The sequence below is a fragment of the Babylonia areolata genome, chromosome 6 (genome assembly GCF_041734735.1).
Source record: "Babylonia areolata isolate BAREFJ2019XMU chromosome 6, ASM4173473v1, whole genome shotgun sequence".
Taxonomy (NCBI): Eukaryota; Metazoa; Mollusca; class Gastropoda; order Neogastropoda; family Buccinidae; genus Babylonia; species Babylonia areolata.
The window spans coordinates 37,931,431-37,958,082 of NC_134881.1; the positions used below are offsets into that span (position 1 = coordinate 37,931,431).

Consider the following 26,652-nt stretch of genomic DNA (forward strand, 5'->3'; position numbering starts at 1 on the left):
CGTCGCAAGCAGAGTGAGTGTGTGTCGTGTGTTCCTACAACAGCAGACATCTTGCTACGTATCGCCGTAAGTACTAGTGTGTAGAATGTGTTGATTCGTAAATTGTATTGTTCGACACAGTACTTGTGTTCATATGAGTATGTTCAGTTATTGATTTGTTCAGTTATTGATTTGTTCAGTTATTGCTTTGACATGTAGTCACAGCTTAGCTATGACTGATCTAAATAATCACCATGTCGTCATATGCTTGGAGCAGTATTCCATTTGATTCTTCTTAACGTCATAGTCAGTGACCTCTCGGGACACAGATAGTTTGTCCTTGACGGGCGCAATAGCCGAGTGGTTAAAGCGTTGGACTTTCAATCTAAGGGTCCGGGGTTCGAATCACGGTGACGGCGCCTGGTGGGTAAAGGGTGGAGAGTTTTACAATCTCCCAGGTCAACATATGTGCAGACCTGCTAGTGCCTGAACCCCCTTCGTGTGTAGACGCAAGCAGAAGATCAAATACACACGTTAAAGATCCTGTAATCCATGTCAGCGTTCGGTGGGTTATGGAAACAAGAACATACCCAGCATGCACGCCCCCGAAAGCGGAGTATGGCTGCCTACAAGGCGAGGTGAAAACGGTCGTACACATAAAAGCCCACTCGTGTACATACGAGTGAACGTGGGAGTTGCAGCCCACGAACGAAGAAGAAGAAGAAGAAGAAGTTTGTCCGAGAATATTCTAGTGAGTGCATATGAGCGTTCTTTCTCATTTGCTGTCACTGATGAAGGTTAGTGTTTCACTGATTCTCAGTACTCTAAAATGTGTGTAGTGTTCTGTCATGATTACAAGATAGTGTTGGATTAATATCAGTTATTGGTTAAAACCACCTGATAATGTATAGGTCTAATTGTAATTTAGTTATCATGCTCTCTCCTATACGGCTTACTCCAGTATAGTGCTACATGATAAACTGATTCATTTGAGTCACTCTGACACAGTATAAGCTTTACCTAATCTATACTGTCAGTGTACTTTCACTAAATCAGCATAGCTTCAATCACTTTAACTGCACTATTTAAATGTATTAGAAATGTCATTTGATGTCAGTGTTTGGTCTTCACACATATGCATTTCCAAGTGGTAGTCTTTCCATGTAATATGTATACATGTGCTTTATTATTCACTTGTGGATCCGGTGGACTCTGCGGAAAAAACCTTCATGGTTCAACGGAGAGGAAGGCAGTTGCAGCAGTGCACTGTGGAGTGCTGAGGGTAGGATGAGGCACATAGGACATCCTGGTCATCCACTGCATCCGTTTCCATCTCCAGTCGTCTTGACCTCGTCTTGCCACTGGATACAGAGGGTCTCGGACAAGAGAGTGAGGTCGATGGTGCGCAGTTGAGATCGGCAGCCCCCTGAGTGACTGAGCAGCCCTCTTCAGGACAGCACTGCTCACCTCCATGGCATGAGGAAGGGGCTAGAAAAGGTGCCCTAAACACTGCCTGCTCCACACCACCCTAGTCAGCATACCGCGGCTGACGGGAACCCTACTCAAGTGGTTGACACAAAGGAAAGAAAGAAGAAAACAAGGAGCACCCCATTGATCATTGCCACATGGAACTTGCGTACGCTTCTGGACAGAGGTGACTCAGCCAGACCACAGAGACGCACAGCATTCATTGCGAGTGAACTAGCCAAGTACAACATTGGCATTGCTGCCTTAAGTGAGACCAGACTGGCAGAAGAAGGCGAACTCTGTGAGCGAGGCGCAGGCTACACCTTCTTTTGGAGTGGTCGCGGACCTGAGGAGAGACGTGGGGCTGGAGTTGGCTTTGCAGTGAAGACAACCCTCGTTGGCAAGCTGGCTGGCCCCCCGAAAGGAGTGAACGATCGCCTGATGACGATGAAACTCCCTTCATGCAACGGGAAGAAGTTTACCACCATTGTCAGCTATGCGCCCACCATGACCAACCCGAATGAGATCAAGGACAAGTTCTACAAGGACCTGAACGCTGTCATCACCACTGTTCCCAACGCAGACAAGCTCATCATTCTTGGTGACTTTAACGTGAGAGTTGGCTGTGACAGCACCTCCTGGGAAGGCGTGATTGGGAAGCAATGGGTTGGTAACTGTAACAGCAATGGCCAACTACTTCTCCAGACATGTGCCAAGCACGACCTTATCACAAACACCGTCTTCTGCCTCCCTACCCGTAACAGGACGTCATGGATGCATCCTCGCTCTGGGCATTGGCATCTCACTGACTTTGTCATTGTCAGGAAGAGGGACAGGCAGGACGTACGAGTCACGAGGGCCATGTGTGGCGCCGAGTGCTGGACAGACCACCGCCTTATCTCCAAGCTCAACCTCCACATCCAGCCCAAGAGACAGCCTCAGGGCATGAAAGCACCCAAACGCCTGAATGTCAACAAGCTGGAGCTAGGCAACATCAAGCAGAGCTTTGCTGACACCCTGGAGGAACGCCTTGAGTCCACCGTGCTGGAGAACCAGAATGTGGAGGCAGCATGGGGCGCACTGCATGAGACGGTGTACAACACTGCCATGGAGTGCCTGGGGCCTTCTGCCAGGAAGCACAAAGACTGGTTTGATGAGAACTGCACCGAGATCAAGCAGCTGCTAGAAGACAAACGCCAAGCCTACAGAGCCCACATTGAAGATCCCAAGTCACAGTCAAAGAAAGACATACTGAAGAGCGCACGCAGCACCATCCAGCTGAAGCTGTGGCAGATGCAGGATTCCTGGTTGAACAACAAAGCTGATGAGATCCAGGGCTTTGCAGACAGGAACGACATGAAGAACTTCTGTAACGGGCTGAAAGAAGTCTACGGTCCCACCACCTCCGGATCTGCTCCACTCCTCAGTGCTGATGGTTCTACCCTGATCACTGACAAGGACGGGATCCTTGAGAGATGGGCTGAACACTTTGACAGCATACTGAACCGCCCTTCCACCATCAATGATGAAGCCATCGACCGACTCCCCCAGGTGAGTCAGTGAGTCATTGGATGCCATTCCAACTTTGGAGGAGACCCAGAAAGCTATCCGTCTGCTATCCAATGGCAAAGCCCCTGTCTCAGACTCCATTCCAGCTGAGGTCTACAAAGAAGGTGGTATGGTGCTGACTGAGAAGCTTCATCAGCTGTTCCAGCTCATCTGACAGCATGAGGCAGTTCCACAGGACTTCAAAGACGCTTCCATCATACACCTGTACAAGCGCAAAGGAAATCGTCAGGCCTGTGACAACCATCGTGGAATATCCCTGCTGTCCGTCGCAGGCAAGACTCTGGCCAGAGTGCTACTCAACCGTCTCATAGCACATCTTGAGCAAGGTCTCCTTCCAGAGAGCCAGTGTGGCTTCCAGAAAGAACGCAGGACTATCGACATGGTGTTTGCTGCCTGGCAGCTCCAGGAGAAGTGTCAGGAACAGAACGCCGACTTTTACTCCACCTATGTCGATCTGACCAAGGCCTTCGATACTGTTAGCAGAGATGGCCTTTGGAGAATCATGGCGAAGTACGGATGTCCCAGAAAGTTCATCACCATCATACGGCAACTACACGATGGGATGCTGGCCCGTGTCCAAGACAACGGAGAGACTTCAGAACCATTCCCTGTCTCCAACGGAGTCAAGCAAGGGTGTGTTCTTGCCCCCACCCTGTTCAGTCTCATGTTTTCAGCCATGCTGACAGATGCCTTCAGAGACGCTGACGGCATTGGCATCAGGTACCGCACAGATGGCTCACTCTTCAACCTCAGGAGGCTTCAAGCAAAAACCAAGGTGAGGACAGACACTGTCAACGACTTCCTGTTTGCTGATGACTGTGCTCTCAATGCTGCGTCTGAAGCTGACATGCAACACAGTGTTGACAAGTTCTCTGCTGCCTGTGACAACTTTGGCATGTGTCACAGCTTCAACTTCCATCGTTAGGCTGGAGGTTGTGACTTTGTAGGCAGCATTCTCTTCCCTAATTGTTTTTTCATTTTGTTTTTTTCAGTGAATCCCCAACCGGATTGGTCTTTAGTGACTGAGCCATCTGTGTATACGATTATGTCCTCTTCTTTACTGTTTTCTTCTATGAGTAGCTTCACTTCCACATCAGTTTTGCCCTCTGGCCATTCCTGACAATGTCTTCCTAGAGTGGGTGAAATGGCTGTGTTGAACAGATGGTTGAGGTTTTCGGGGTTTTTCTCCCATTCTTTTGTTTCTTTCAGGTCTTGTAGTCGGCATACTAGCTGAATTGTGTCTTCTGCTTGCCCCATCCATGATCTTCCTCGTCCTAGACGGCTGCCTTTTGGTTCTTTGACTGCGTCATGCAGTGGGTTTTGAGGGTTTTCTGATGCTTTGAAGCAGGTCTTAACTCTCTCCATACGAACGGCGAAAGAGACGACGTTAACAGCGTTTCACCCCAATTACCATCATCAAAATATTGCAAGCGGAAGGCTCTTATACTTAAGACGTGAATGTTGACAAAGAATACCACAATTCTGACGACGGAAGCTAAAGGTTGGGTCATTCAGACACCCACTGGACATCCGAGGGGTCTGTGTAGAGGAGAAGAGAGGACTGGCCGTACTGAGTGAGTTAACCTGTTCTAACTTGTTTCTGGCCTGCACATGGTTTTCGTGGGCGTGTCTTTTGTTGTTCCAAGGATCAGCCTCATAGCTTCATTTTGAACTCTTTCTAATTTTAGGAGGTTGCTTTGAGATGGTGTTGTTAGCCCAAGTCCGTAGTCAATCACACTGAGGACGAGTGATTGGTATCGCAGGAAGAGGTGGAGTTGTTCAATACCTTTGGTTGCCATTGCTTTTAAGACTGAAAGGCCCTTTTTGCATTTGAGAACAGTATTTTCCGTATGTTTTCTGAAGGTCAGCATCCTGTCGAAGTGTATTCCTAGGTAGCGTAGGCATTCAGTTTTCTCGATCTGAATCCCGTCGAACGACACAGGTGGTGGTGATTTGCTCGCGGTTCTGTTGTTGAGGGTGCACAGCAACTTTTGGGCTTTTGCTGGATTGATAGAAGATCTTGTGTCTTTGCACCATTGAGCAATATTGTTTAGTTGTTTCTGGACGGCTTTAGTTCTTTCCTAAGCATCTTTCGAAGTTTTGAAGGCCAGGCCATCATCCGCAAGAGTAAGCACCCGAACTATTCCATTGTTGTTTTAAGTCTGCAAGGCCCTTCATGTAGACATTGTAGAGGACAGGAGAGAGTAGAGACACTTGTGGCAGTCCCATGGATAGTTTAGAAGGTGCAGACATCCAATCTCCGAGGCGTAAGACGATGGTTCTTTCCTGAAGCGCTGCTGCTATCCATCTTGTCAGTGTCAAACTTACTCCATACCTTAGTAGCAGCTCCAAGAGGTGCGCAAACTGGACTTTATTGTAGGCATCTTCAAGGTCGATTGCTAATGCTAGTGTTTCTTTTTTTCTTTAAAATCCTTCATACACCTCATATGCAAAAGCAGCTGCATTTTCCCATGTGGACTTGCCTGTTCTGTAGCCACCTTGATTTGAAGGGAGAATGTGCCTGTGTTCAAGATCCCTTGCAAGTTTCCTGGCTATCATGAGTTCTATGAGCTTTCCAGCAATGTTTTGCATGGTTAGGATCCGGTAGTTGCTTACCTGACGATGGTCCTTTCCTGGTTTTGGTATGGGTTTTAAGAAGCTGTGTGTCCAGTCCTCCGGCACATGTCCATTGTGGAAACTGTTTTGATACAGATTGAAAAGTTTGCTTCTGTCTTCTTCCGATAGCTCCTTGATGTCTGAGTAGCGAACTTTGGGCCAGGAGCCGATTCTTTCTTGCATTTAGCTATTGCTTCGTTTAGATCATCTACTGTCAAGTCATCATCGGGTCCAGTCTGCATAAGGGTTTGGTTTAACTCCTCAACATATTTCTTTTTCTCATCTAAGTTTCTTTGATCGCTCTGTTGTATGAAACGTTTGAGCAGGGCGGATCCTTTTTCTTCGTTTGTCTTAAGCTTGGTTCCGTCAGTGTCTAACATGTCTGGGGTTGTTGTTGTGCACGTTTTCCCTACCATGCGACGATAAAATTGCCAGAACTCTGTCAATGTTGTATCATAACTGAGTGCCTCGCAAAACTGTTTCCACATGTCATTTTTGGCCTCTTGAGCAATGATTTCAAACTGTTTAGTTTTTTCTTTCATTTTTGTTTCAATATCTTTGTCTGGAGAAGGTTTTGTTCTTTCTTTTTGCCAAAGTTTGACAGCCGCATGTTTTTCTATCCAGGCTCTCTCTGTGTCGGTATTCCACCATGGGGGCTGAATAGTTTGCATCTGGTTCGGTGCCTTTCTTTTGTTTCTTCTGCGTCTTAATTTTTCGATGATGGTTGTCTCTTTGGTTTCATACTGAAATGGATCACGCGGTTTCATACAGGGTTTATCTGACAGTTTCTGTAGACTGAAAACTACCGGAGGTGGTCACTGTCTTGGTGTGGAAGCGTCTCTGCATTCATTTCTGCTCTGAATTCTGGAGATGTTAGAGTGATGTTGATCACACTGTTATTGTCCCCTTGTCTTGTTCCAAAGCGAGCTGGGGATGTGATTGCTAATGGGCTAAGAAGAATTTCCCCTATCATTCCTTCAAGTGCGAGTCCTTGTAGGTTGGTGTTCCGCTGGTCCCATAACTTCGATCTTGCATTAAGGTCTCCACAGATAATGACTGAGTCTCCAAATTCATTCTCTATTTCCTCTAAAAAGGCCCAATTCTCTTTTGTTGTGTAGGTTCCTGGGTGAACATAGGCATTGATGAGCACAATGCTTTTGTGAATTCCGTCAGGTTTTTCAAGACGCACACCCACTAGTTCACATGAGTTGCTGCACCATTTCTCTAGATTTATGGTGGAAACTTTGTTTTTTTAGGTTTTTGTTCAGTATGATTGCTACTCCTCTTCCTTCATTCCTTTGAAAGACTGTGAAATTATCAAACTGTATTGGTCTGTCTGCACTTGTCCTGGTCTCTTGGAGAAAATGTCAGCATCAAATCATATGCCAATTTCTTAATTGTTGAGATCCTCATTCTCGCGCTGGAACAATTCCAACTGCCGATTCTAAATAATTTCTTTGACAGCCGCTCTGCTTTTGTCATTCTGGTACCTAAGCACAATCTTTTCCCACCTCTTTTGCCACGCCTGTTTTGTGGTTTTGGGATCTGAATTTATGTCCCGTGCTATGCAGCTGATCCCCGAGGTGCACGCGAGACACAGTGTTGTTAGTATCCATAGAAGGGTGTTCTATGTGGTAAGGGAAAATATTCGGTCGCCCTGACAGAGCCTCTTATCAGGGAAGGGCAATGGATGACCATCTGTGTGGAGTCCGTCAGCCTGGTGTCGCCCTAAGGCCAGACTGCATACAGTTAGTGACTGTTTAACCCAACAGCCATTCATTCCTTTGGTACTGTATGAAAGCCGTGGGATTGGGGATTTTAGTCAGGTTGTCTCCTCTTAGCTGGTGGAAGGGTGCACCTGGGTATTGTTGCGTAGCAGATTGTATTTTGCGGAAAACTACAGGTCCTTCTGTAATATTTTGGGCCCTCTCTGTAATTCACTAATAATTCAATAATTAAACAATAACATGATGACAAATTATCAGTCAATTACACAGATCAACAATCAAATAATGCAAACTACTACGACATTACATATAAAAAAATAAAATAAAATAAAAATGAATAAATAAAATAAATAAATAAATAAATAAAATAAAATAACATAAAAGTTCCTGCTAAGCATTTCCCTGAAGAAACACCCCACATTACACACAGAGATCAAAACTAGAAAGATGAAGCAAATGTTCACACACACACACACACACACACACACACGAATGACAAACAATTGAAAACACACAGGCTACAACATCACATGATAAAGCAATATTCATCAAACATTTCTTGTAAAAACGTATGTACATTATTACATTTATGAAATTAAACCTGAAAATGTAAAAATGTACGTATTGTAAAAACACTCACACCTCCATCCCGCCCACATACACTAGCACACACACACACACACACACACACACAACTCATCAGCAACAACAAAAGCACAACAGATGAACAACTGAATAAACAAATTACAACAATTCTTCATAAAACAGTTCATGTTAAAAATCTCTCACATACATATTTATACATTAGAAAAAAACAACACACACACACACAATCACGCACGCACGCACGCACACACATACGTACCAACTCACCCACTCGCACACACGCAACACAGACACAAGCTCGCGCGTGTGGGCGTGCAAACACCCGCCACCACCTCTCCTCCCTCGTCCCCCCCCCCCCGCCTCCTCCCTCCCCCCCAAGCCCCCCTCCACCCACCACACACAACACAACCACACACCTCTATTTCATTTCAATTTCATCCAACATTGTACGACTGTCTGAACAGGTGTGTCTTCAGGGCAGTTTTAAACTGTGAGGGGGTTTCAGAGTAACGAGTTATGAGTGGAAGCTGGTTCCAAACAGTTTTTTCGCCAAGTGAGAAAAAGATCGCTTGCCATAAGTCTTTGTTTTGATTCGAGGAACAGTAAAGGTTCTATTGTATGAAGAAGAGCGGAGTTGTCTGGCAGGGATATAGACATGCAGGAGATCAGAAAGATAGACAGGAAAGTAGGGGTCAGTGAGAGAGGTGAAGCAAAGAGTGGATATTTTATGTTGTATTCTTGCAGAGATTGGGAGCCAGTGAAGTTGTTGAAGGAGTGGCTGTACGTGTTCGTGTTTTCTGACTCTGAAGATCAGTCGTGCTGCTGAATTTTGAACCTTTTGAAGTTTGTCTAGGAGGTATTGAGGAATGGCAGAGAGTAAGGAGTTACAGTAATCAAATTTAGACAGAACGAGAGAACAGGCGAGAGTTTTGGTTGCATCACAAGTGAGAAGATGGCGAATGCTACTGATTTGCCTGAGTTCATGGTAAGCAGAGCGACAGATGTTGGACACGTGTTTTTCCATGGACAGAGTGTCAGAAAAAGTTACCCCTAGGTTTCTTGCAGCAGATGAGAACTGAATGTTTGTGTTACCAACAGACATTGAGGAGGGAGCAGAGTCAGGTAATGGTTTGTTCTGTGAGTTAATCAGGAGGACTTCAGTCTTGTCATCATTTTGTTTTAGTTTATTTGCTGTCATCCAATGCTTGATGTCAGTGATGCATTCTTGAATGTTGTTAATGGTGTTATTGATCTGGTCAGGTGTACATGAGTCATATAATTGTGTGTCATCGGCAAAAGATTGACTTTGGACGTTGTGCTGAGCTGTGATAGTACCAAGTGGCTTTGTGTACAAAATGAAGAGCACAGGTCCCAAAACTGATCCCTGGGGGACTCCGAATTCCAGAAGAGAAGGTTGAGAAAGGTGTTTGTTAGTAACGACAGTCTGGGTTCTATTGGACAGGTAAGATGAAAACCATTTCAGTGTTGTGTCAGAGATGCCAAATGAATGAGAAAGACGATTAACGAGGATGTTGTGATCGATTGTATCGAATGCCGCTGAGAGATCTAAGAGGGTGAGGACAGAAAGTTTACCAGTATCTACAAACAGCAGAAAGTCGTTCATAACTTTGAGTAGAGCTGTTTCAGTGCTATGGGAAGGGCGGTAGGCAGACTGTGAGACAGGAAACAGGTTGTTGTGATGCAGATATTCAGAGAGCTGGAGGAGGACAATCTTTTCTGTGACCTTGGAAAGAAAAGAGAGATTGCTGACAGGACAATAGTTTTTGAGGGTGTTTACTTTGAGAGTCGGCTTCTTGAGCAGTGGTGTTACAAGGGATTTTTTATACAGATCTGGGAAAGTACCTGACTGAAGAGAGTTGTTGATGATAGAGGTCAAGGCTGGGAGAAGCACATCAACACATTCAACCAAAAGGGATGTGGGGATTGAGTCAAGTGCACATGTTTTGGGGCTAGATTTTATAATGACTTGCTGCTAACTTCTTCCTCTGTGACAGGACGAAAACTGTTGAAAGATGAAGAAGAGTGGGGTTTGTCAGCAAAGGGAGGATCGGGTACAGACTGGCTAAATGTTTCGAGCTCATCTCTAATTGTCTTTATCTTGGTAGTGAAAAACTCAGCGAAAGCATCAGAGAGGTCATTAGGAGGAATGTCAGTTGGCAGGATAAGTCTCTGCTCCTGCCAAGGAGACGGTCACTGGTTAAGAATAAGTTTTTGACAGATGTACTGGCTTTGATCTTTGAGCTCCAGTACTCTTCTTTGGGATTCTGAACAATATCAGTGACTGACTGTTTTGCTATTAAAAAGATCTGACTGTCCACTGTCAGACCACTCTTGCGCCACTTCCTCTCAGCACGACGGCGCTCTTTCTTGGCGTCACGCAGGATGTCGCTGACAGGCTGCCTCTTGGGGTGGGACACTTTAAGTCTGCAGAGAACAGCGGCATGGTCAGAGGAGACCATGTGGTTGACCCGGCAAGAATGAATGAGTTGATCAGCCTCTCGGTGCAGGACCCAGTCGAGGATGTGGCCGCTTCTGTAGTTGGTAGCCTCCTGCACACCCTGTGTGAAGTCGAACCTCGACAGAATGTCCAGCACCTTGGAGGTAAGTGGATCGGCGGGCACGTCATAGTGCACATTGAAGTCGCCGACCACCACTGACTTCCCACGCAGGAGGTTGCAGTAGTCGAGCAGGTCTGGCAGCTCTGTCAGAAATGTAGAGTTCAGTAGTTTGTTCTGTTTGCTTGGCGGCGGTATGTACAGACAGAAGAAGTGGATGTGTTGGGGTGCTGTCAGTGTGAACTGAATCAGTTCACAGGAAGTGAGAGTGAAGGGGAAGGTGGAGGTGATGGTGACGGGGAGATGGTCGCGGTAGAGGACAGCAAGTCCCCCACCCCGTGTTGCACGAGAGAAGGTCCTCAGCTTGTAGCCTGGCGGAACTAAGTCAGCATATTTGCCTTCATCGCCACTAGCTTTCAGCCACGTCTCTGTTAAAAATAAAATCATCCATATTCTCATCCTTGATGAAGTCGACAATCTGTATCCGCTTAGACTTTGAGCTGACGGACTGTGTGTTAAATAGGCCCACAGTCATTCTGGTGTCTTGATGCCGACCATTGATGGCGATGACGTTGCCCATCTGAGTGTGCCTGGAGTCCAGTAAGTGTGGTGGAGTAGACTGACCGTCAGTCTTATTTGATGTTTGTGATGCCCTTGATGGCCTGTATCGTGCAAGGTCATCAGTTTGGTGGTGGGCTGCAGAGCGTCAGAAAACATCCACTACAGTCTCAATTCTTCTGCTCTCCATACTGATGAGCGTGATGGGCTGAGGGGGGAGACCGTTTTTCACAGGGCACAGGGGAAAACATATTAAAATGCTCAAAATGCTGGTAAAACTCATGAGTTCTGTTAGTTTAATACCTTTTTGAATGTAAACAATGAATTTGAATGTAAAACAAAATTTAACGTCTGCAGGCGCCTGTGTTCAATGACGCTTGTTTCACTGACTGAGTGCACGTGCACCGCAAATAACAGATGTGTTTAAGCACGCTCACGTGAGGAGTTCAGCAACAGTCGGTAAGGTCGTACTGCAAATATGCCTACGAAAAACTCGTGCAGCAGACACAGAACGATAATGAACATCTGTTGACCTTCTTGAGTGGTGTTGATATTTTGTTCCCTTCTTCAACAATAGTAATTAATAAAAACAGTATTTGTGGACAATCTACCTACCTTCTGACACAACGAAAAACACTTTCACATTCACACACCGTCCATCAGCATCTGTGTCGAAGTTTTCCGAGATCTATGCACTAGAACAGTTGTAATTTACACAACAAACAAGAACACAATTCTCACACGTCCGCCCGGAAGTAAATCATCACAGCAACATAGGTAGGGACAAATCCTTTTTTCTACATTTGTATGTGCGTGTGTGTGTTTGTATGCGTGTGAATGTGTGTGTCTGTATGCGTGTACATGTGCGTGTGTGTGTGCGCGCTTGCTTGCGTATGCATGAGCATGAGTGCAAAAGACATAAGTTATTTCAAAGACCGAGAGAGCGAGAGTGAGCGTGTGACGACTCCCACAGACATGCAGACAGCGAGAAGGACCAAGGCAGGTAGACAGCGAGAGGGACCAGGGCAGGCAGACAGCGAGAGGGACCAGGGCAGGCAGACAGCGAGAGGGACCAGGGCAGGCAGACAGCGAGAGGGACCAGGGCAGGTAGCGAGAGGGACCAGGGCGGAGGGACCAGGGCAGGCAGACAGCGAGAGGGACCAGGGCAGACAGACAGCGAGAGGGACGAGGGCAGGCAGACAGCGAGAGGGACCAGGGCAGGTAGCGAGAGGGACCAGGACAGGTAGGCAGCGAGAGGGACCAGGGCAGGCAGACAGCGAGAGGGACCAGGGCAGGCAGACAGCGAGAGGGACCAGGGCAGGCAGACAGCGAGAGGGACCAGGGCAGGCAGACAGCGAGAGGGACCAGGACAGGTAGCGAGAGGGACCAAGGCAGGTAGACAGCGAGAGGGACCAGGGCAGGTAGACAGCGAGAGGGACCAGGACAGGCAGACAGCGAGAGGGACCAGGGCAGGTAGCGAGAGGGACCAGGGCAGGTAGACAGCGAGAGGGACCAGGGCAGGTAGCGAGAGGGACCAGGGCAGGTAGACAGCGAGAGGGACCAGGGCAGGCAGACAGCGAGAGGGACCAGGGCAGGTAGACAGTGAGAGGGACCAGGGCAGGTAGACAGCGAGAGGGACCAGGGCAGGCAGACAGCGAGAGGGACCAGGGCAGGCAGACAGCGAGAGGGACCAGGGCAGACAGACAGTGAGAGGGACCAGGGCAGGCAGACAGCGAGAGGGACCAGGGCAGGCAGACAGCGAGAGGGACCAGGGCAGGCAGACAGCGAGAGGGACCAGGGCAGACAGACAGCGAGCAGGCAGACAGCAAGAGGGACCAGGGCAGGCAGACAGCGAGAGGGACCAGGGCAGGTAGACAGCGAGAGGGACCAGGGCAGACAGCGAGAGGGACCAGGGCAGGTAGACAGCGAGAGGGACCAGGGCAGGCAGACAGCGAGAGGGACCAGGGCAGACAGCGAGAGGGACCAGGGCAGGTAGACAGCGAGAGGGACCAGGGCAGGCAGACAGCGAGAGGGACCAATGTAGGCAGAGAAACACGACAGACAGTACACACATAATGTCTATCTACATACCTTGTCCACGTCGTGGAGATGATCAGTGAAGAACTGTCTGAGCTCTTGACGCAACTGGAAGCAGACAGTTCAGGTGAGGGCTTGCTTTTCCATGCAGATTGTCATCATCTTGCACATACAACTCACTTCCGGTTTAACACCAACAGACAGCGAATATACAAACTGCAGTAACAGACAGTGGGGGAACGTTGCTTTCAGCTGGTCTTTTCATTCTAAATACAACACTCGCTCATGCCGAACTAAAGCTTGTATCAGTTGCGCAGAGCAGTTTTTTTTTTACGGCAAATCCGTTGCCACTAATTCAATTAAAAGTAAGCAACACAACCCAGCCCAGCACAACAAAGCCCATAATTTCCATTAACACCCACAGCCACGCAACATAACGCATCGCAGTACAACACATCGCAATGAAACAACACAACATAATCCAGCACATCAAAGCACACCAAAAATAGGTAACAATTATATAACCCCTTGCCCCCACCCTCCAATCTCACCCCCAGGCAGTGTAGGTGTGCACTGACCTGGTCCACGGGGCGGTTTTCCTTGTTGCCGACAGCCTTGGGATAGTCCGTCGGGGACTTCTGCAGCCTCTTCACCTCCTCTGAGGGCTCCATCACCAACTTGTTCCGCGGCACCGTCAGGTCACCGTAGGTCAGCTGGTTCCATTCCCCGGGCCTGACAGTGCAAGGAGACGTGCATTGTTTGGGCACTGTGATGAGTATGGGAGGTTTTGAGTATTGAGATTTGAGATGTGCAATATTTGGGCGTTGTGATGTGTGCGACTGGTTTTAAATGTTGGGATTTGACATGTGCAATACTTGGGTAATTTGATGTGTGTGATTGGTTTAAGTAATGGGATTCGAGATGAGCATTATTAGAGTATTGTGATGTGTGCGACTGGTTTGAAGTGTTCGAGATGAGCATTCTTCTTCGTCGTTCATGGGCTGCGACTTCCATGTTCACTCGTATATACGTGTGGGCTTTTACGTGTATGACCGTTTTTAACCCCGCCATGTTGGCAGTCATTCTCCGTTTTCTGGTGGGAGATGAGCATTATTTGGGTATTGTGATGTGTGTGACTGGTTTTAAGTGTTTGGATTCGAGATTCACATTATTTGGGTATTGTGATGTGTGTGATTAGCTTTGACAACGAGTTCTTAAACCGCAGCCGGGAAGATGGAAATCTACCACATGACCTCCGTGACACAGTTATCGCCACCCTGAATAAGGACAATGGGAAACAATCTGACCACTCCAGCTACCGGGGGATAACTCTGCATGCTGGGAACAGAACACAGGACTGTCTGTGACGTTTGCCGACTTCACCAAAACGTTGGATTCTGTGAGCAGGAAAGTCTATGGCAAATGATGGAACGACTAGGATGTCCTATGGCAAATGATGGAAGGACAAGGATGTCCTATGGCAAATGATGGAAGGACTAGGATGTCCCCAACTTTCCTCAGCATGGTCATCCAGCAACATGAAAATCAGCGTGGCCAAGTCCGTCTCAGCGCCTTTCCCCGTATAAAATTCAGAAAAGCAAGGTTGCGTCACGCACCAACTCTTTTCGCAATCTTCAGCATGATGCTCCTCCATAGGGCCACAGAAGACCTCTGATGACGAGGATGGTATCCACATCTGACACCGCACTGATGGCAGTTTGTTCAACCTGAGGAGCCTACAGGCCCAAACCAAAGCACTGGAGCATCTCATCCGTGAAATAATCTTTGCTGATGATGCGGACCTCGTTGCGCACACACAGACAGCCCGCAGCACATAACATTCTGCTTTGCAAAGGCTACCGTGCTCTTTGGATAGGAAGTCAGCCTGAAGAGACAGTTTTCCGTCAGCCCGCACCTCAAGATGATTACGATCACCATCTGTGAGACAGAACTGAAGACAGTCCACCAGTTTAGTTACCTGGGGAGCACTGTATGGTCAGATTGCAATGTTTTTAAAAGCGAATATGTGAAATGCTTTTAATTGAGAACATATGTTTATTACTCTTGTTCAATCAAGTTATCCGCGTGTGTGGGTTGGGGGGGGGGGGGGGTGCGGTGCGGGTGTGTGCTGATTATCTGGTTGTGGTTTTCCGCAATTCATCTTTATTCTTATCTTATCTGTCTATTATAATCAATGTGCAGTATAGTAGGCTATGTTTATAATTATATTCAAATAATGTTTCTTAATTCTTTCTGTTTTTACATTAAGAATACTAGTTATTACCTGCAGTGTGTGGATGTATGTATGAAACGATGTATGTGATATTTTTTACATTTGTATCTTCGTAATATTTGTTGGGGCTGTTGTTGGCTTTTACAGTTATGGTCCCCATGTTGTTTACTTGTCTATGTTGTGATAATGCACCTGACCAAATTTCTCCAGTTGGAGATAATAAAGTTATTCTTATCTTATCTTATCTTATACCAAAATCGACAAATAAATTGACAACAGGCTTGCAAAGACAAACAGCACTTTTGGCAGACTGTACAAATATGTCTGGAACGACAAGCATCTGAAGAAAGATGTAAAGGTCAGTGCGTACAGACCCACCCTCCTCTACGGCTCCGAGTCGTGGGTCACTCATCATCATCACCTGAGACGTCTTGAACATTTCCTCCAATGTTGCCTCTACATCATCCTCAACATCAGCTGGAGAGTGTCACCGACACTGAAGTAATTGAACAAGCAGAGGTCACCAGCATCAAGGACATGTTGTTGAAGACGCAACTGGGCATGTCTCCAGGGTGGAGGGCCACCGCCTGCCAAAAATTGTGTGTCTGTGGAACTCTCCACTGGCCATCGTGACAGAGGGGCGGCCGAAAAGAGGTTCTAGGGCTCACTGAAGAAATCCCTCGGCACAAGATACAAAGACGGACAGACAGTGACAGACCAAGATGAAGACAGCAGCCAGACAAAAACCAAAGCGAGCCCACCCAACCCCTCCCAAACCCCCTCCACTCCACTCACTCTCCCTTGTTGAAGCCCTTGACCATGAAGTCAGCGTAACGGACGTTTCCCTGGGCGTCATAGGGCAGCTTGCGTTGCAGGGCATCCCACTGGGGCTCCGTCATGCTCTGCCCCAGCAACTTGTCCACTGTGCTCCGTATCTCAGCAGGGGGCAGCACTCCCCCGTCAGTCCGGTCCTTACGTCTGGCCCACAGGGACACAGGGCAGGGGTTAGACACTCACCACACACAGGGCAGGGGTTAGACACTCACCACACACAGGGCAGGGGTTAGACACTCACCACACACAGAGCAGGGGTTAGACACTCACCACACACAGGGCAGGGGTTAGACACTCACCACACACAGGGCAGGGGTTAGACACTCACCACATACACGGACACAGAGCAGGGGTTAGTCACTCACCACACACAGGGCAGGGGTTAGTCACTCACCACACACAGGGCAGGGGTTAGACACTCACCACACACAGGGACACAGGGCAGGGGTTAGACACTCACCACATACAGGGCAGGGGTTAGACACTCACCACACACAGGGCAGGGGTTAGACACTCACCACACACAGAGCAGGGGTTAGACACTCACCACACACAGAGCAGGGGTTAGACACTCACCACATACACGGACACAGAGCAGGGGTTAGTCACTCACCACATACACGGACACAGGGCAGGGGTTAGGCACTCACCACACACAGGGCAGGGGTTAGTCACTCACCACACACAGGGCAGGGGTTAGACACTCACCACACACAGGGCAGGGGTTAGACACTCACCACACAGAACAACATTCTCAGGTCTGGCCATACTGTCCAAAACAGTAAGCAAACCTGTACAGGTCTATTCACCGTGATGTGGGATGGTGAACACGCATCGCACCTGCAGCCTACTGCGTGTCACATAATGTGTACCATATACACTAGCACACAACCACACACTGTGTTCATGTCTGTCAGCAGGGAGACGTGTTATACACATAATGTGTACCATGCACACTAGCACACAACTACACACTGTCCCTGTCTGTCAGCATGTAGACGTTTCTTACACATAATGTGTACCACGTACACTAACACACAACTACACACTGTGTTCATGCCTGTCAGCAGGGAGACGTGTTATACACATAATGTGTACCATGCACACTAACACACAACCACACACTGTCCCTGTCTGTCAGCAGGGAGACGTGTTATACACATAATGTGTACCATGCACACTAACACACAACCAGCACACAGTCCCTGTCTGCCAACAGGAAGACGTGTTATACACATAATGTGTACCATGCACACTAACACACAACCACACACTGTCCCTGTCTGTCAGCAGGGAGACGTGTTATACACATAATGTGTACCATGCACACTAACACACAACCACACACTGTCCCTGTCTGTCAGCAGGGAGACGTGTTATACACATAATGTGTACCATGCACACTAACACACAACCACACACTGTCCCTGTCTGTCAGCATGGAGACGTGTTATACACATAATGTGTACCATGCACACTAACACACAACCACACACTGTCCCTGTCTGTCAGCAGGGAGACGTGTTATACACATAATGTGTACCATGCACACTAACACACAACCACACACTGTCCCTGTCTGTCAGCAGGGAGACGTGTTATACACATAATGTGTACCATGCACACTAACACACAACCACACACTGTCCCTGTCTGTCAGCATGGAGACGTGTTATACACATAATGTGTACCATGCACACTAACACACAACCACACACTGTCCCTGTCTGTCAGCATGGAGACGTGTTATACACATAATGTGTACCATGCACACTAACACACAACCACACACTGTCCCTGTCTGTCAGCATGGAGACGTGTTATACACATAATGTGTACCATGCACACTAACACACAACCACACACTGTCCCTGTCTGTCAGCATGGAGACGTGTTATACACATAATGTGTACCATGCACACTAACACACAACCACACACTGTCCCTGTCTGTCAGCAGGGAGACGTGTTATACACATAATGTGTACCATGCACACTAACACACAACCACACACTGTCCCTATCTGTCAGCAGGGAGACGTGTTATACACATAATGTGTACCATGCACACTAACACACAACCACACACTGTCCCTGTCTGTCAGCATGGAGACGTGTTATACACATAATGTGTACCATGCACACTAACACACAACCACACACTGTCCCTGTCTGTCAGCATGGAGACGTGTTATACACATAATGTGTACCATGCACACTAACACACAACCACACACTGTCCCTGTCTGTCAGCAGGGAGACGTGCTACACTATGGTGGCGACGTACAGGAGCTCGGCGGACATCTTGACGTAGTCTTGGTGCAGGGTCTGCACCAGTTTGTGGGTCATCTCCTCCACCTCCGTGTCCGCCCCGGTCACCTGGGGCTCCGTGCTGCGGCCCTCCTTCACACTGCGTGCACACACACACACACACATTCATGCACAAACACACACACATATTCATGCACAAACACATACACACACACATTCATACCCCCCTCCCCCCTCCGCCTCCCCTCAAACACACTTGTGGAAGTGACAATGTCTGACCAGTTCTGTCGTTCTGGGACCGTCCAGCTACTTGGAACAGTTGTCTAAATGCTGATGTGGCTGACCACTGATGACGGTGATGATGAAGAAAAAGCAAACAAAAAAAAAAAGACACAGCTATCACAACTGTTGCTACCACTGCTCCGACTGAATTCGCCTGCTGTGAACCTACCCTGTGTGTTTGCTACGTAACTGTTACTATCACCACGACTTCTACAGCTTCCATTTATTACATTTTTTTCCCGAAAGCTGTTGACAAAACTGCCAATGCAGCTCATTCGGATGAGACAATAAACCGAGGTCCCGTGTGCAGCATGCACTTAGCGCACGTAAAAGAACCTACATCAATAAAAGGGTTGTTCCTGGCAAAATTCTGTAGAAAAATCCACTTCAATAGGAAAAACAAATAAAACTGCACGCAGGAAAAACTAAAAAAAAAATTAAAAAAAATGGGTGGCGCTGTAGTATTGCGACGCGCTCTTCCTGGGGAGAGCAGCCCGAATTTCACACAGAGAAATCTGTTGTGATGAAAAGAAATACAAATACAAATACTGCCACAACCACTGATACTACTTGTACTAATCACTGGTACTTCTAAAGTTTCTGAACAGAAAAGTCCCTACAAAATAAAAACACTGCTGGCTGCTGCCGACAATACATTCCTGCTGTCACTGCTACAACTGCTGTGGTTGTCGGTAACTGGGTATTGTAATGGGGAGGTTTACCAGCTTGCCTCGATAACAGTACCCACAACAGCAACAACAAAAAAGGTAATGATGATTATGAGAAGACGAAGAAGAAGAAGAAGAAAAAGAATGACGACGATGATGATGATAATCAGAAGAACGAGGGTAATAATAAGAATAATAATCATGATAATAACTAGAAGAATGCGGGTAAAAACTGTGATAAGAACAAGAATATTGTTGTTAATAATGTTGATGGTGGTGCTGCTGATGAAAATGATGATGACGACGACGATTATACTGACGCTGTGTTGTGGTCATCCAAGGTGGAAGTGAACGCATCACTTCTATTCATCAATATAAATAATGATGGTGTTGTTGATGATGATGAAGGTGATGGTGATCATGTCGATGATGATGATGGTGGTGATATTGGTGATGATGATAATGATGATGAGATGGTAACGACGATGATGTTGAGAAGGATGGTGATGAGGAGGGTGATGGTAGTGGTGTTTATAATGATGATGATGATGGTGATGAGGAGGAGGAGGAGAGGAGGAGGAGGATGGTGGTAATGATGATGGTGATGATGATGAGTATGATGATGGTAGTGATGATGATGGGGATGTTAGTGGTGATAATGATGACGACGGTGGTGGTGATGGTGATGATGACGGTGGTGGTGATGATGGTGATGATGGTGGTGGTGATGAGGACGGTGGTGGTGATGATGGTGATGGTGATGATGACGGTGGTGGTGATGGTGATGATAACGGTGGTGGTGATGATGGTGATGATGATGGTGATGATGATGAGGGTGATGATGATGATGATGATGGTGATGATGATGATGGTGATGATGGTGATACTGACGCTGTGATGTAGTCATCCAGCACGGTGGAAGTGAAGGCATCATGCCTGTTCATCAGTTTGCCCAGCACTTGACGATAGCTGATCAGTCCGTGGTTGATGTTCAGGCCCAGCCTGTCACACACACACACACACACACACACACACACACACACACACACACACACACACACACACACACACACACTAGTACTAACTTGTAGGGTTTTTCTTATCATTATTTGCAATCGGAAAATGGAAGAAAAAATGGAAAATATCAAATCATTTAGAGATTAGCACACAAACATATGCACACCCACAGCATACACACACAGGCCATTTGTCCATACCCTGTCACACCCTCCCACCTCCCCTTTTTAACTCCCTACCCGCTAAGCCCCCCATCCCACCCCCACGCTGCAACATCCCTCACTCTTCGTCCAATAGCACTCTTAGTAAAACATGCACAGAGAGAGAGAGGGGAGGGGGCAGTGGGAGAGGGGGGGGGGGGGACAGAGAAAGAGAAAGACAGAGAGAGGGGGAAAGAGAGGGAGAGAGACTGAGAGCGAGACAGAAAAAGACAAAGAGAGAGAGTCAAGGAGAATGAGACAGAGAAAGATGAGTCATGGAGAATAAATGAATCGAAATCAATGGACATCTGCTACCAACGTTCTCTGAATTGTTATGTTGTGTGTGGTGTGTAGTGTGTGGTGTAGTGCGGTGTGGTGTGGTGTGGTATGCTGTTGTGTTGTGTTGTGTTGTGTTGTGTTGTGTTGTGTTGTGTGTGTGTGTGTGTGTGTGTGTGTGTGTGTGTGTGTGTGTGTGTGTGTGTGTGTTACTTCTTTTGTTGCAAAATAAGGGATTAGCCAGATATCTTTATTTAATTCAATGCCAAATTTTCTTTTCCATGTAAATATTTTGATATTACTTTTGGTTTATCAATAAAATTGTTTGCAAAATATCTTTCATTTGTCAAAGTGTGAATTTGTGTGTCTGCCTGTCTGATCCATTCTTTCCATTCTGCTGGAATAGTATTCATTAAAGCATGATATTCAAAATAAGTGACAGCATTGTTTTGAAGTACTTTCCTTTGGATTTCCTCCAATCTGAACGGTCTTTTTATCTTCTATTTTAATCATATCCATAATTCTGATTATTCCAATCTTAGACCAATTAGGAAAGAATAATACTTTTTTTCTTAAATTGTATGAGACTATTATTCCACAAAAGTTGATTTTGAAAATTGTGAAAATGTACGTTTTCTGCCGATTCTATTGGTTTGGTTTCTAAATATGTACGGAGAACTTTTCTCCAGAAATCGTTTGCAATATTGTCAATTTCTTTTGATTGATTAGGTCTGCAATTTACGTCAAGAACCTTTGACCATTTTCCAAATTGTTTAAACTGCCATTTTGGGATGTAACTCCAGTTTTCGTCTGCAGTGTTGAAAAGTTTTCCAACCCATTGCAGATAAAAAAAAAATTAAAAAAACACTTCTGTAAACTGACCATATTTACCATTCTTAACCCCCCTGTGTCATAATTTCCTCCCATCACCTTCCTTCTTATTTTTTCATATGCTTTTCTATTTGTCTGTGTGTTTTCTTTGCCAAATGAACTTGTAAAGAGTTCTGTTTATTTTCGTAAGAATATGGCCCTTGAATTCTTAATGGAGTGTCCTGTGCGTGCCTGCACAGCGCAGGCCTCCAAGGGTGGTGCAGGATTGTTCCGAGGGCGGGTGGAGACAGTGCTTCTCTGGATCTTCCCCAGCACCTACAGGTGTTTCTTTAACTCACTCAGTACGGCCAGTCCTGTCTTCTCCTCTACACAGACCCCTCGGATGTCCAGTGGGTGTCTGAATGACCCAACCTTTAGCTTCCGTCGTCAGGACTGTGGTATTCTTTGTCAACATTCACCTCTTCAGTATAAGAGCGTTCCGCTTGTAATATTTTGATGATGGTCATTGGGGTGAAACGCTGTTAACGTCGTATCTTTCGCCGTTCGTATGGAGAGAGTTATTCTGTTCTGGCAAACCAATTGCTTGCATACCACAATTACTATTTTCCATGTATGCTTAGATCTCTACGACTCCAAGTCTTTATCAGATTTGTTACCTTTTCAAAATACTCTCTCCCCTCCCAATTCTTTTCGATGTTTTGGGCTCTGATGCCATTTTGAAAGTAAATACCTAATATCTTTATCATTTTTGTTACTTCAAAAGGAAGGTTTTTGGTCTTCATAACCTGTTCCCAGTTTCAAGGCCTTAGTTTTCTTTTGATTTTATACCAAGCCTGAGAAATCATGTATGATGTTGGAAGCTTTTAACATGTCGTTGTTTTTCAGAAAAAGAGTCGTATCATCCGCTAGTTGTTTTATTTTCAATTACTTGTGTGTGTGTGTGTGTGTGTGTGCGCGCGCGCGTTTGTGTGTGTTGTGTGTCAGTGTGTATGTATGTATGTGTGCGTGCATGCGAACACGTGTTGCGTGTGCACATGTGTGCCTGCGAGCACTCCAGCAGTAGATGTGAGAGTGTGTGTAGAGGGTTTGGGGGGATGGGGGATGGGGGGGAGCAGGGTGTGCACAAAGCATGTACATACTGTTGAATCAGTGGCCTCAGCTGTAGGGCGGTGACGGGAAAGCCATATTCGCGCAGCACACGTCGGAAGTCGATGCGCATGATGGAGCCGTCGTTGTGGATGTCAAACAGCTTGAAGGCTGACATCATGTTGTTGTACTGCTCCTCAAACTGTAACACAGTAACCGTTCACACCATGACGTCATTCCGACTGTAACAACAACCCCATCGTGTCACACCATGACGTCATTCCCAGTGTAAACTACCCCGCCGTCACACCATGACGTCATTCCCGATTGAAACATCACCCCCCCACCCTGTCACACAATGACGTCATTCCCATTGTAAACTGCCCTACCCCGTAACACAATGATGTCATTCCCATTACATCTCCCCATCCTGTCACAGCATGACGTCATTCCCACTGTAACACCACCTCTACCCTGTCACAACTTGACGTCATTCCCATCCTGTCACACAATGATGTCATTCCCGACTGTAATATCACATCACCCTGTCAAACCAAGACGTCATTCCCATAGTAACACCACCTCTACCCTGTCACAGCATGACGTCATTCCCATTGTAACACCACCCCTGTATTCAATGATGAACTATTCTACATGCCTCTGAACCACTATGAAGAACGAGAGTCTGTACAGGCGAGCCAGCTATCGAGACAGGCAGACAGAGAAGGAAAGACAATGCGAAAGACAGGCAGAGAGGGAGAGACAGACAGAGGGGGGGTGAGGCAGAACGACATTCAGCCAGAGAGGTGGAGACAGAGACAGATAGAAAAAAAAAAAAAAAAAATTCGAGTCAAACTTAGCAGGTGTAAGACATCGTGACACAAAGACACAGACCAGCAGGCAGGTACAGATAGGCAGCGAAGCAACTCCGCAATCCCCTTGTGATACAGTCAATCAATGACAGAGTAACGTGGTGTGGGGGTCTGGGTCATGAGGTCACACACTGCCATACAGACAAGAGGAACAGACAGACAAATGGACAGACACTAAGACAGACAGACAGACAGATGAACATAGAGGCACATACATACAGAAGGACACAGGAACAGACAGACACGGACAGACATAAAGACAGGGGGACAAACATAAAGACAGGGGGACAAAAGGGCAGACATAAAGACAGGGGAACAAAAGGGCAGACACAAAGACAGACATAAAGACAGGGGGACAGGACAGACATAAAGACAGACATAAAGACAGGGGGACATAAAGACAGACTTAAAGACAGGGGGACAGAACGACAGACATAAAGACAGGGGGACAGAAGGACAGACATAAAGACAGATATAAAGACAGGGGGACAGAACGACAGACATAAAGACAGGGGGACAGAAGGACAGACATAAAGACAGACATAAAGACAGGGGGACAGAAGGACAGACATAAAGACAGGGGGACAGAAGGACAGACATAAAGACAGATATAAAGACAGGGGGAGGGGGCAGAGGGACAGACATAAAGACAGATATAAAGACAGGGGGACAGAACGACAGACATAAAGACAGATATAAAGACAGGGGGACAGAACGACAGACATAAAGACAGACATAAAGACAGGGGGACAGAACAGACATAAAGACAGGGGGACAGAAGGACAGACATAAAGACAGACATAAAGACAGGGGGACAGAAGGACAGACATAAAGACAGGGGGACAGAACGACAGACATAAAAACAGGTGGACAGAAGGGCAGACATAAAGACAGACATAAAGACAGGGGGACAGAAGGACAGACATAAAGACAGGGGGACAGAAGGGCAGACATAAAGACAGACATAAAGACAGGGGGACAGAAGGACAGACATAAAGACAGGGAGACAGAAGGACAGACATAAAGACAGGGGGACAGAAGGGCAGACATAAAGACAGACATAAAGACAGGGGGACAGAAGGGCAGACATAAAGACAGACATAAAGACAGGGGGACAGAAGGGCAGACATAAAGACAGACATAAAGACAGGGGGACATAAAGACAGACATAAAGACAGAGGGACAGACATAAAGACCGGTGGACAGAGGGATAGACAGAGGGACAAACATAAAGACCGGTGGGCAGAGGGACAAACATAAAGACCGGTAGACAGAAGGACAAACAGAGGGACAGACATAAAGACTGATGGACAGAAGGACAGACATAACTGATAAAGACCGGTGGACATTGGGACAGTCAAACAGAGGGACAGACAGAGGGAGGGGCAGACAGACGGACGGAGGGACAGACAGAGGGACAATTAGTGACCTTATGATGCAGGCAGTCAATGATGTCATCAAACATGGTGTGGGAGGTGGATGTCATGACGGCACGGATCTTGCTGCGGGCCGCTGCCTCTGCGGCCGGTGACTCCGGCTTCTCCTCCACACCCCCTGTCACACACACCCATCTGCTGGGGTCAGATGACACACACACCCATCTGCTGGGGTCAGATGACACACACACACCCATCTGCTCTGGTCAGATGACACACACACCCATCTGCTGGGGTCAGATGACACACACACCCATCTGCTGGGGTCAGATGACACACACACCCATCTGCTGGGGTCAGATGACACACACACCCATCTGCTGGGGTCAGATGACACACACACCCATCTGCTGGGGTCAGATGACACACACACAACCATCTGCTGTGGTCAGATGACACACACACCCATCTGCTGGGGTCAGATGACACACACACCCATCTGCTGGGGTCAGATGACACACACACACCCATCTGCTCTGGTCAGATGACACACACACCCATCTGCTGTCGTCAGATGACACACACACACACATCTGCTGTGGTCAGATGACACACACACACACACACACACATCTGCTCTGGTCAGATGACACACACACCCATCTGCTGTCGTCAGATGACACACACACACACATCTGCTGTGGTCAGAAGATACAAGCATCCATGTGCTGTCGTCAGATGATGCAAACATCCATGTATTGTCTTTAGATGATGCAAACATCCATGTGCTGTCGTCAGATGATGCAAATCTGTTATCAATGTGCTGTCTTCAGATGATGCAAACATCCGGTATCCATGTGCTGTCGTCAGATGATACAAACATCCATGTGCTGTCTTCAGATGACATATACCTTGTCACACACACACACACACACACACACACACACACACACACAAACACACACTGATCTGCTGTGGTCAGATGATACACACACACACAACCATTTGCTCTGGTCGGTTTGACTGTGTGTGCTTGACGTCTGGGTCGATCAGTTCGTGTCGGACTTGTCTGGTGACCAAACACTTCACAGCTAGCATCATTCTGTTCATGCGCGTTTGTATTCCTCGTATACATGTGACTGACTTCAGTTTTACATCCACTTTGGAACACCCGTTGTTTGAAACCGCTAAAGGTATATCGCAGTTCAGTCTGCGTAATGGGCGCTTCTTGTCAAACTTCAACATGCGGGTAAGTCTGGTTTAACTTCAAACTTACATGTGAGTCTGGTTAAATCCTTTAACTCTCTCCATACGAACGGCGAAAGAGACGACGTTAACAGCGTTTCACCCCAGTTACCATCATCAAAATATTGCAAGCGGAAGGCTCTTATACTGAAGAGGTGAATGTTGACAAAGAATACCACAATTCTGACGACGGAAGCTAAAGGTTGGGTCATTCAGACACCTACTGGACATCCGAGGGGTCTGTGTAGAGGAGAAGAGAGGACTGGCCGTACTGAGTGAGTTAATTCCGTGATCAAGTCACATTCAAGTACACAGCGCTTTAACCTC

At 47.0% G+C, this 26,652-nt stretch overlaps 1 protein-coding gene across 4 annotated transcripts in view; it reads right to left on the reverse strand.

Moving 5' to 3' along the window:
- Positions 1-26,652, reverse strand: part of LOC143282991 (EF-hand calcium-binding domain-containing protein 6-like) — an 81,434-nt gene that overhangs the window by 14,040 nt on the left and 40,742 nt on the right. For all 4 annotated transcript variants that reach the window (XM_076588961.1, XM_076588959.1, XM_076588962.1 and 1 more), the window contains 7 exons: positions 25,134-25,258; positions 22,886-23,034; positions 20,314-20,424; positions 18,489-18,611; positions 16,164-16,346; positions 13,714-13,867; positions 13,190-13,243 (listed from right to left, as the gene is read on the reverse strand). In XM_076588961.1, the coding sequence (XP_076445076.1) occupies positions 13,190-13,243; positions 13,714-13,867; positions 16,164-16,346; positions 18,489-18,611; positions 20,314-20,424; positions 22,886-23,034; positions 25,134-25,258 (899 nt within the window). The remainder of the gene's footprint in view (positions 1-13,189; positions 13,244-13,713; positions 13,868-16,163; positions 16,347-18,488; positions 18,612-20,313; positions 20,425-22,885; positions 23,035-25,133; positions 25,259-26,652) is intronic.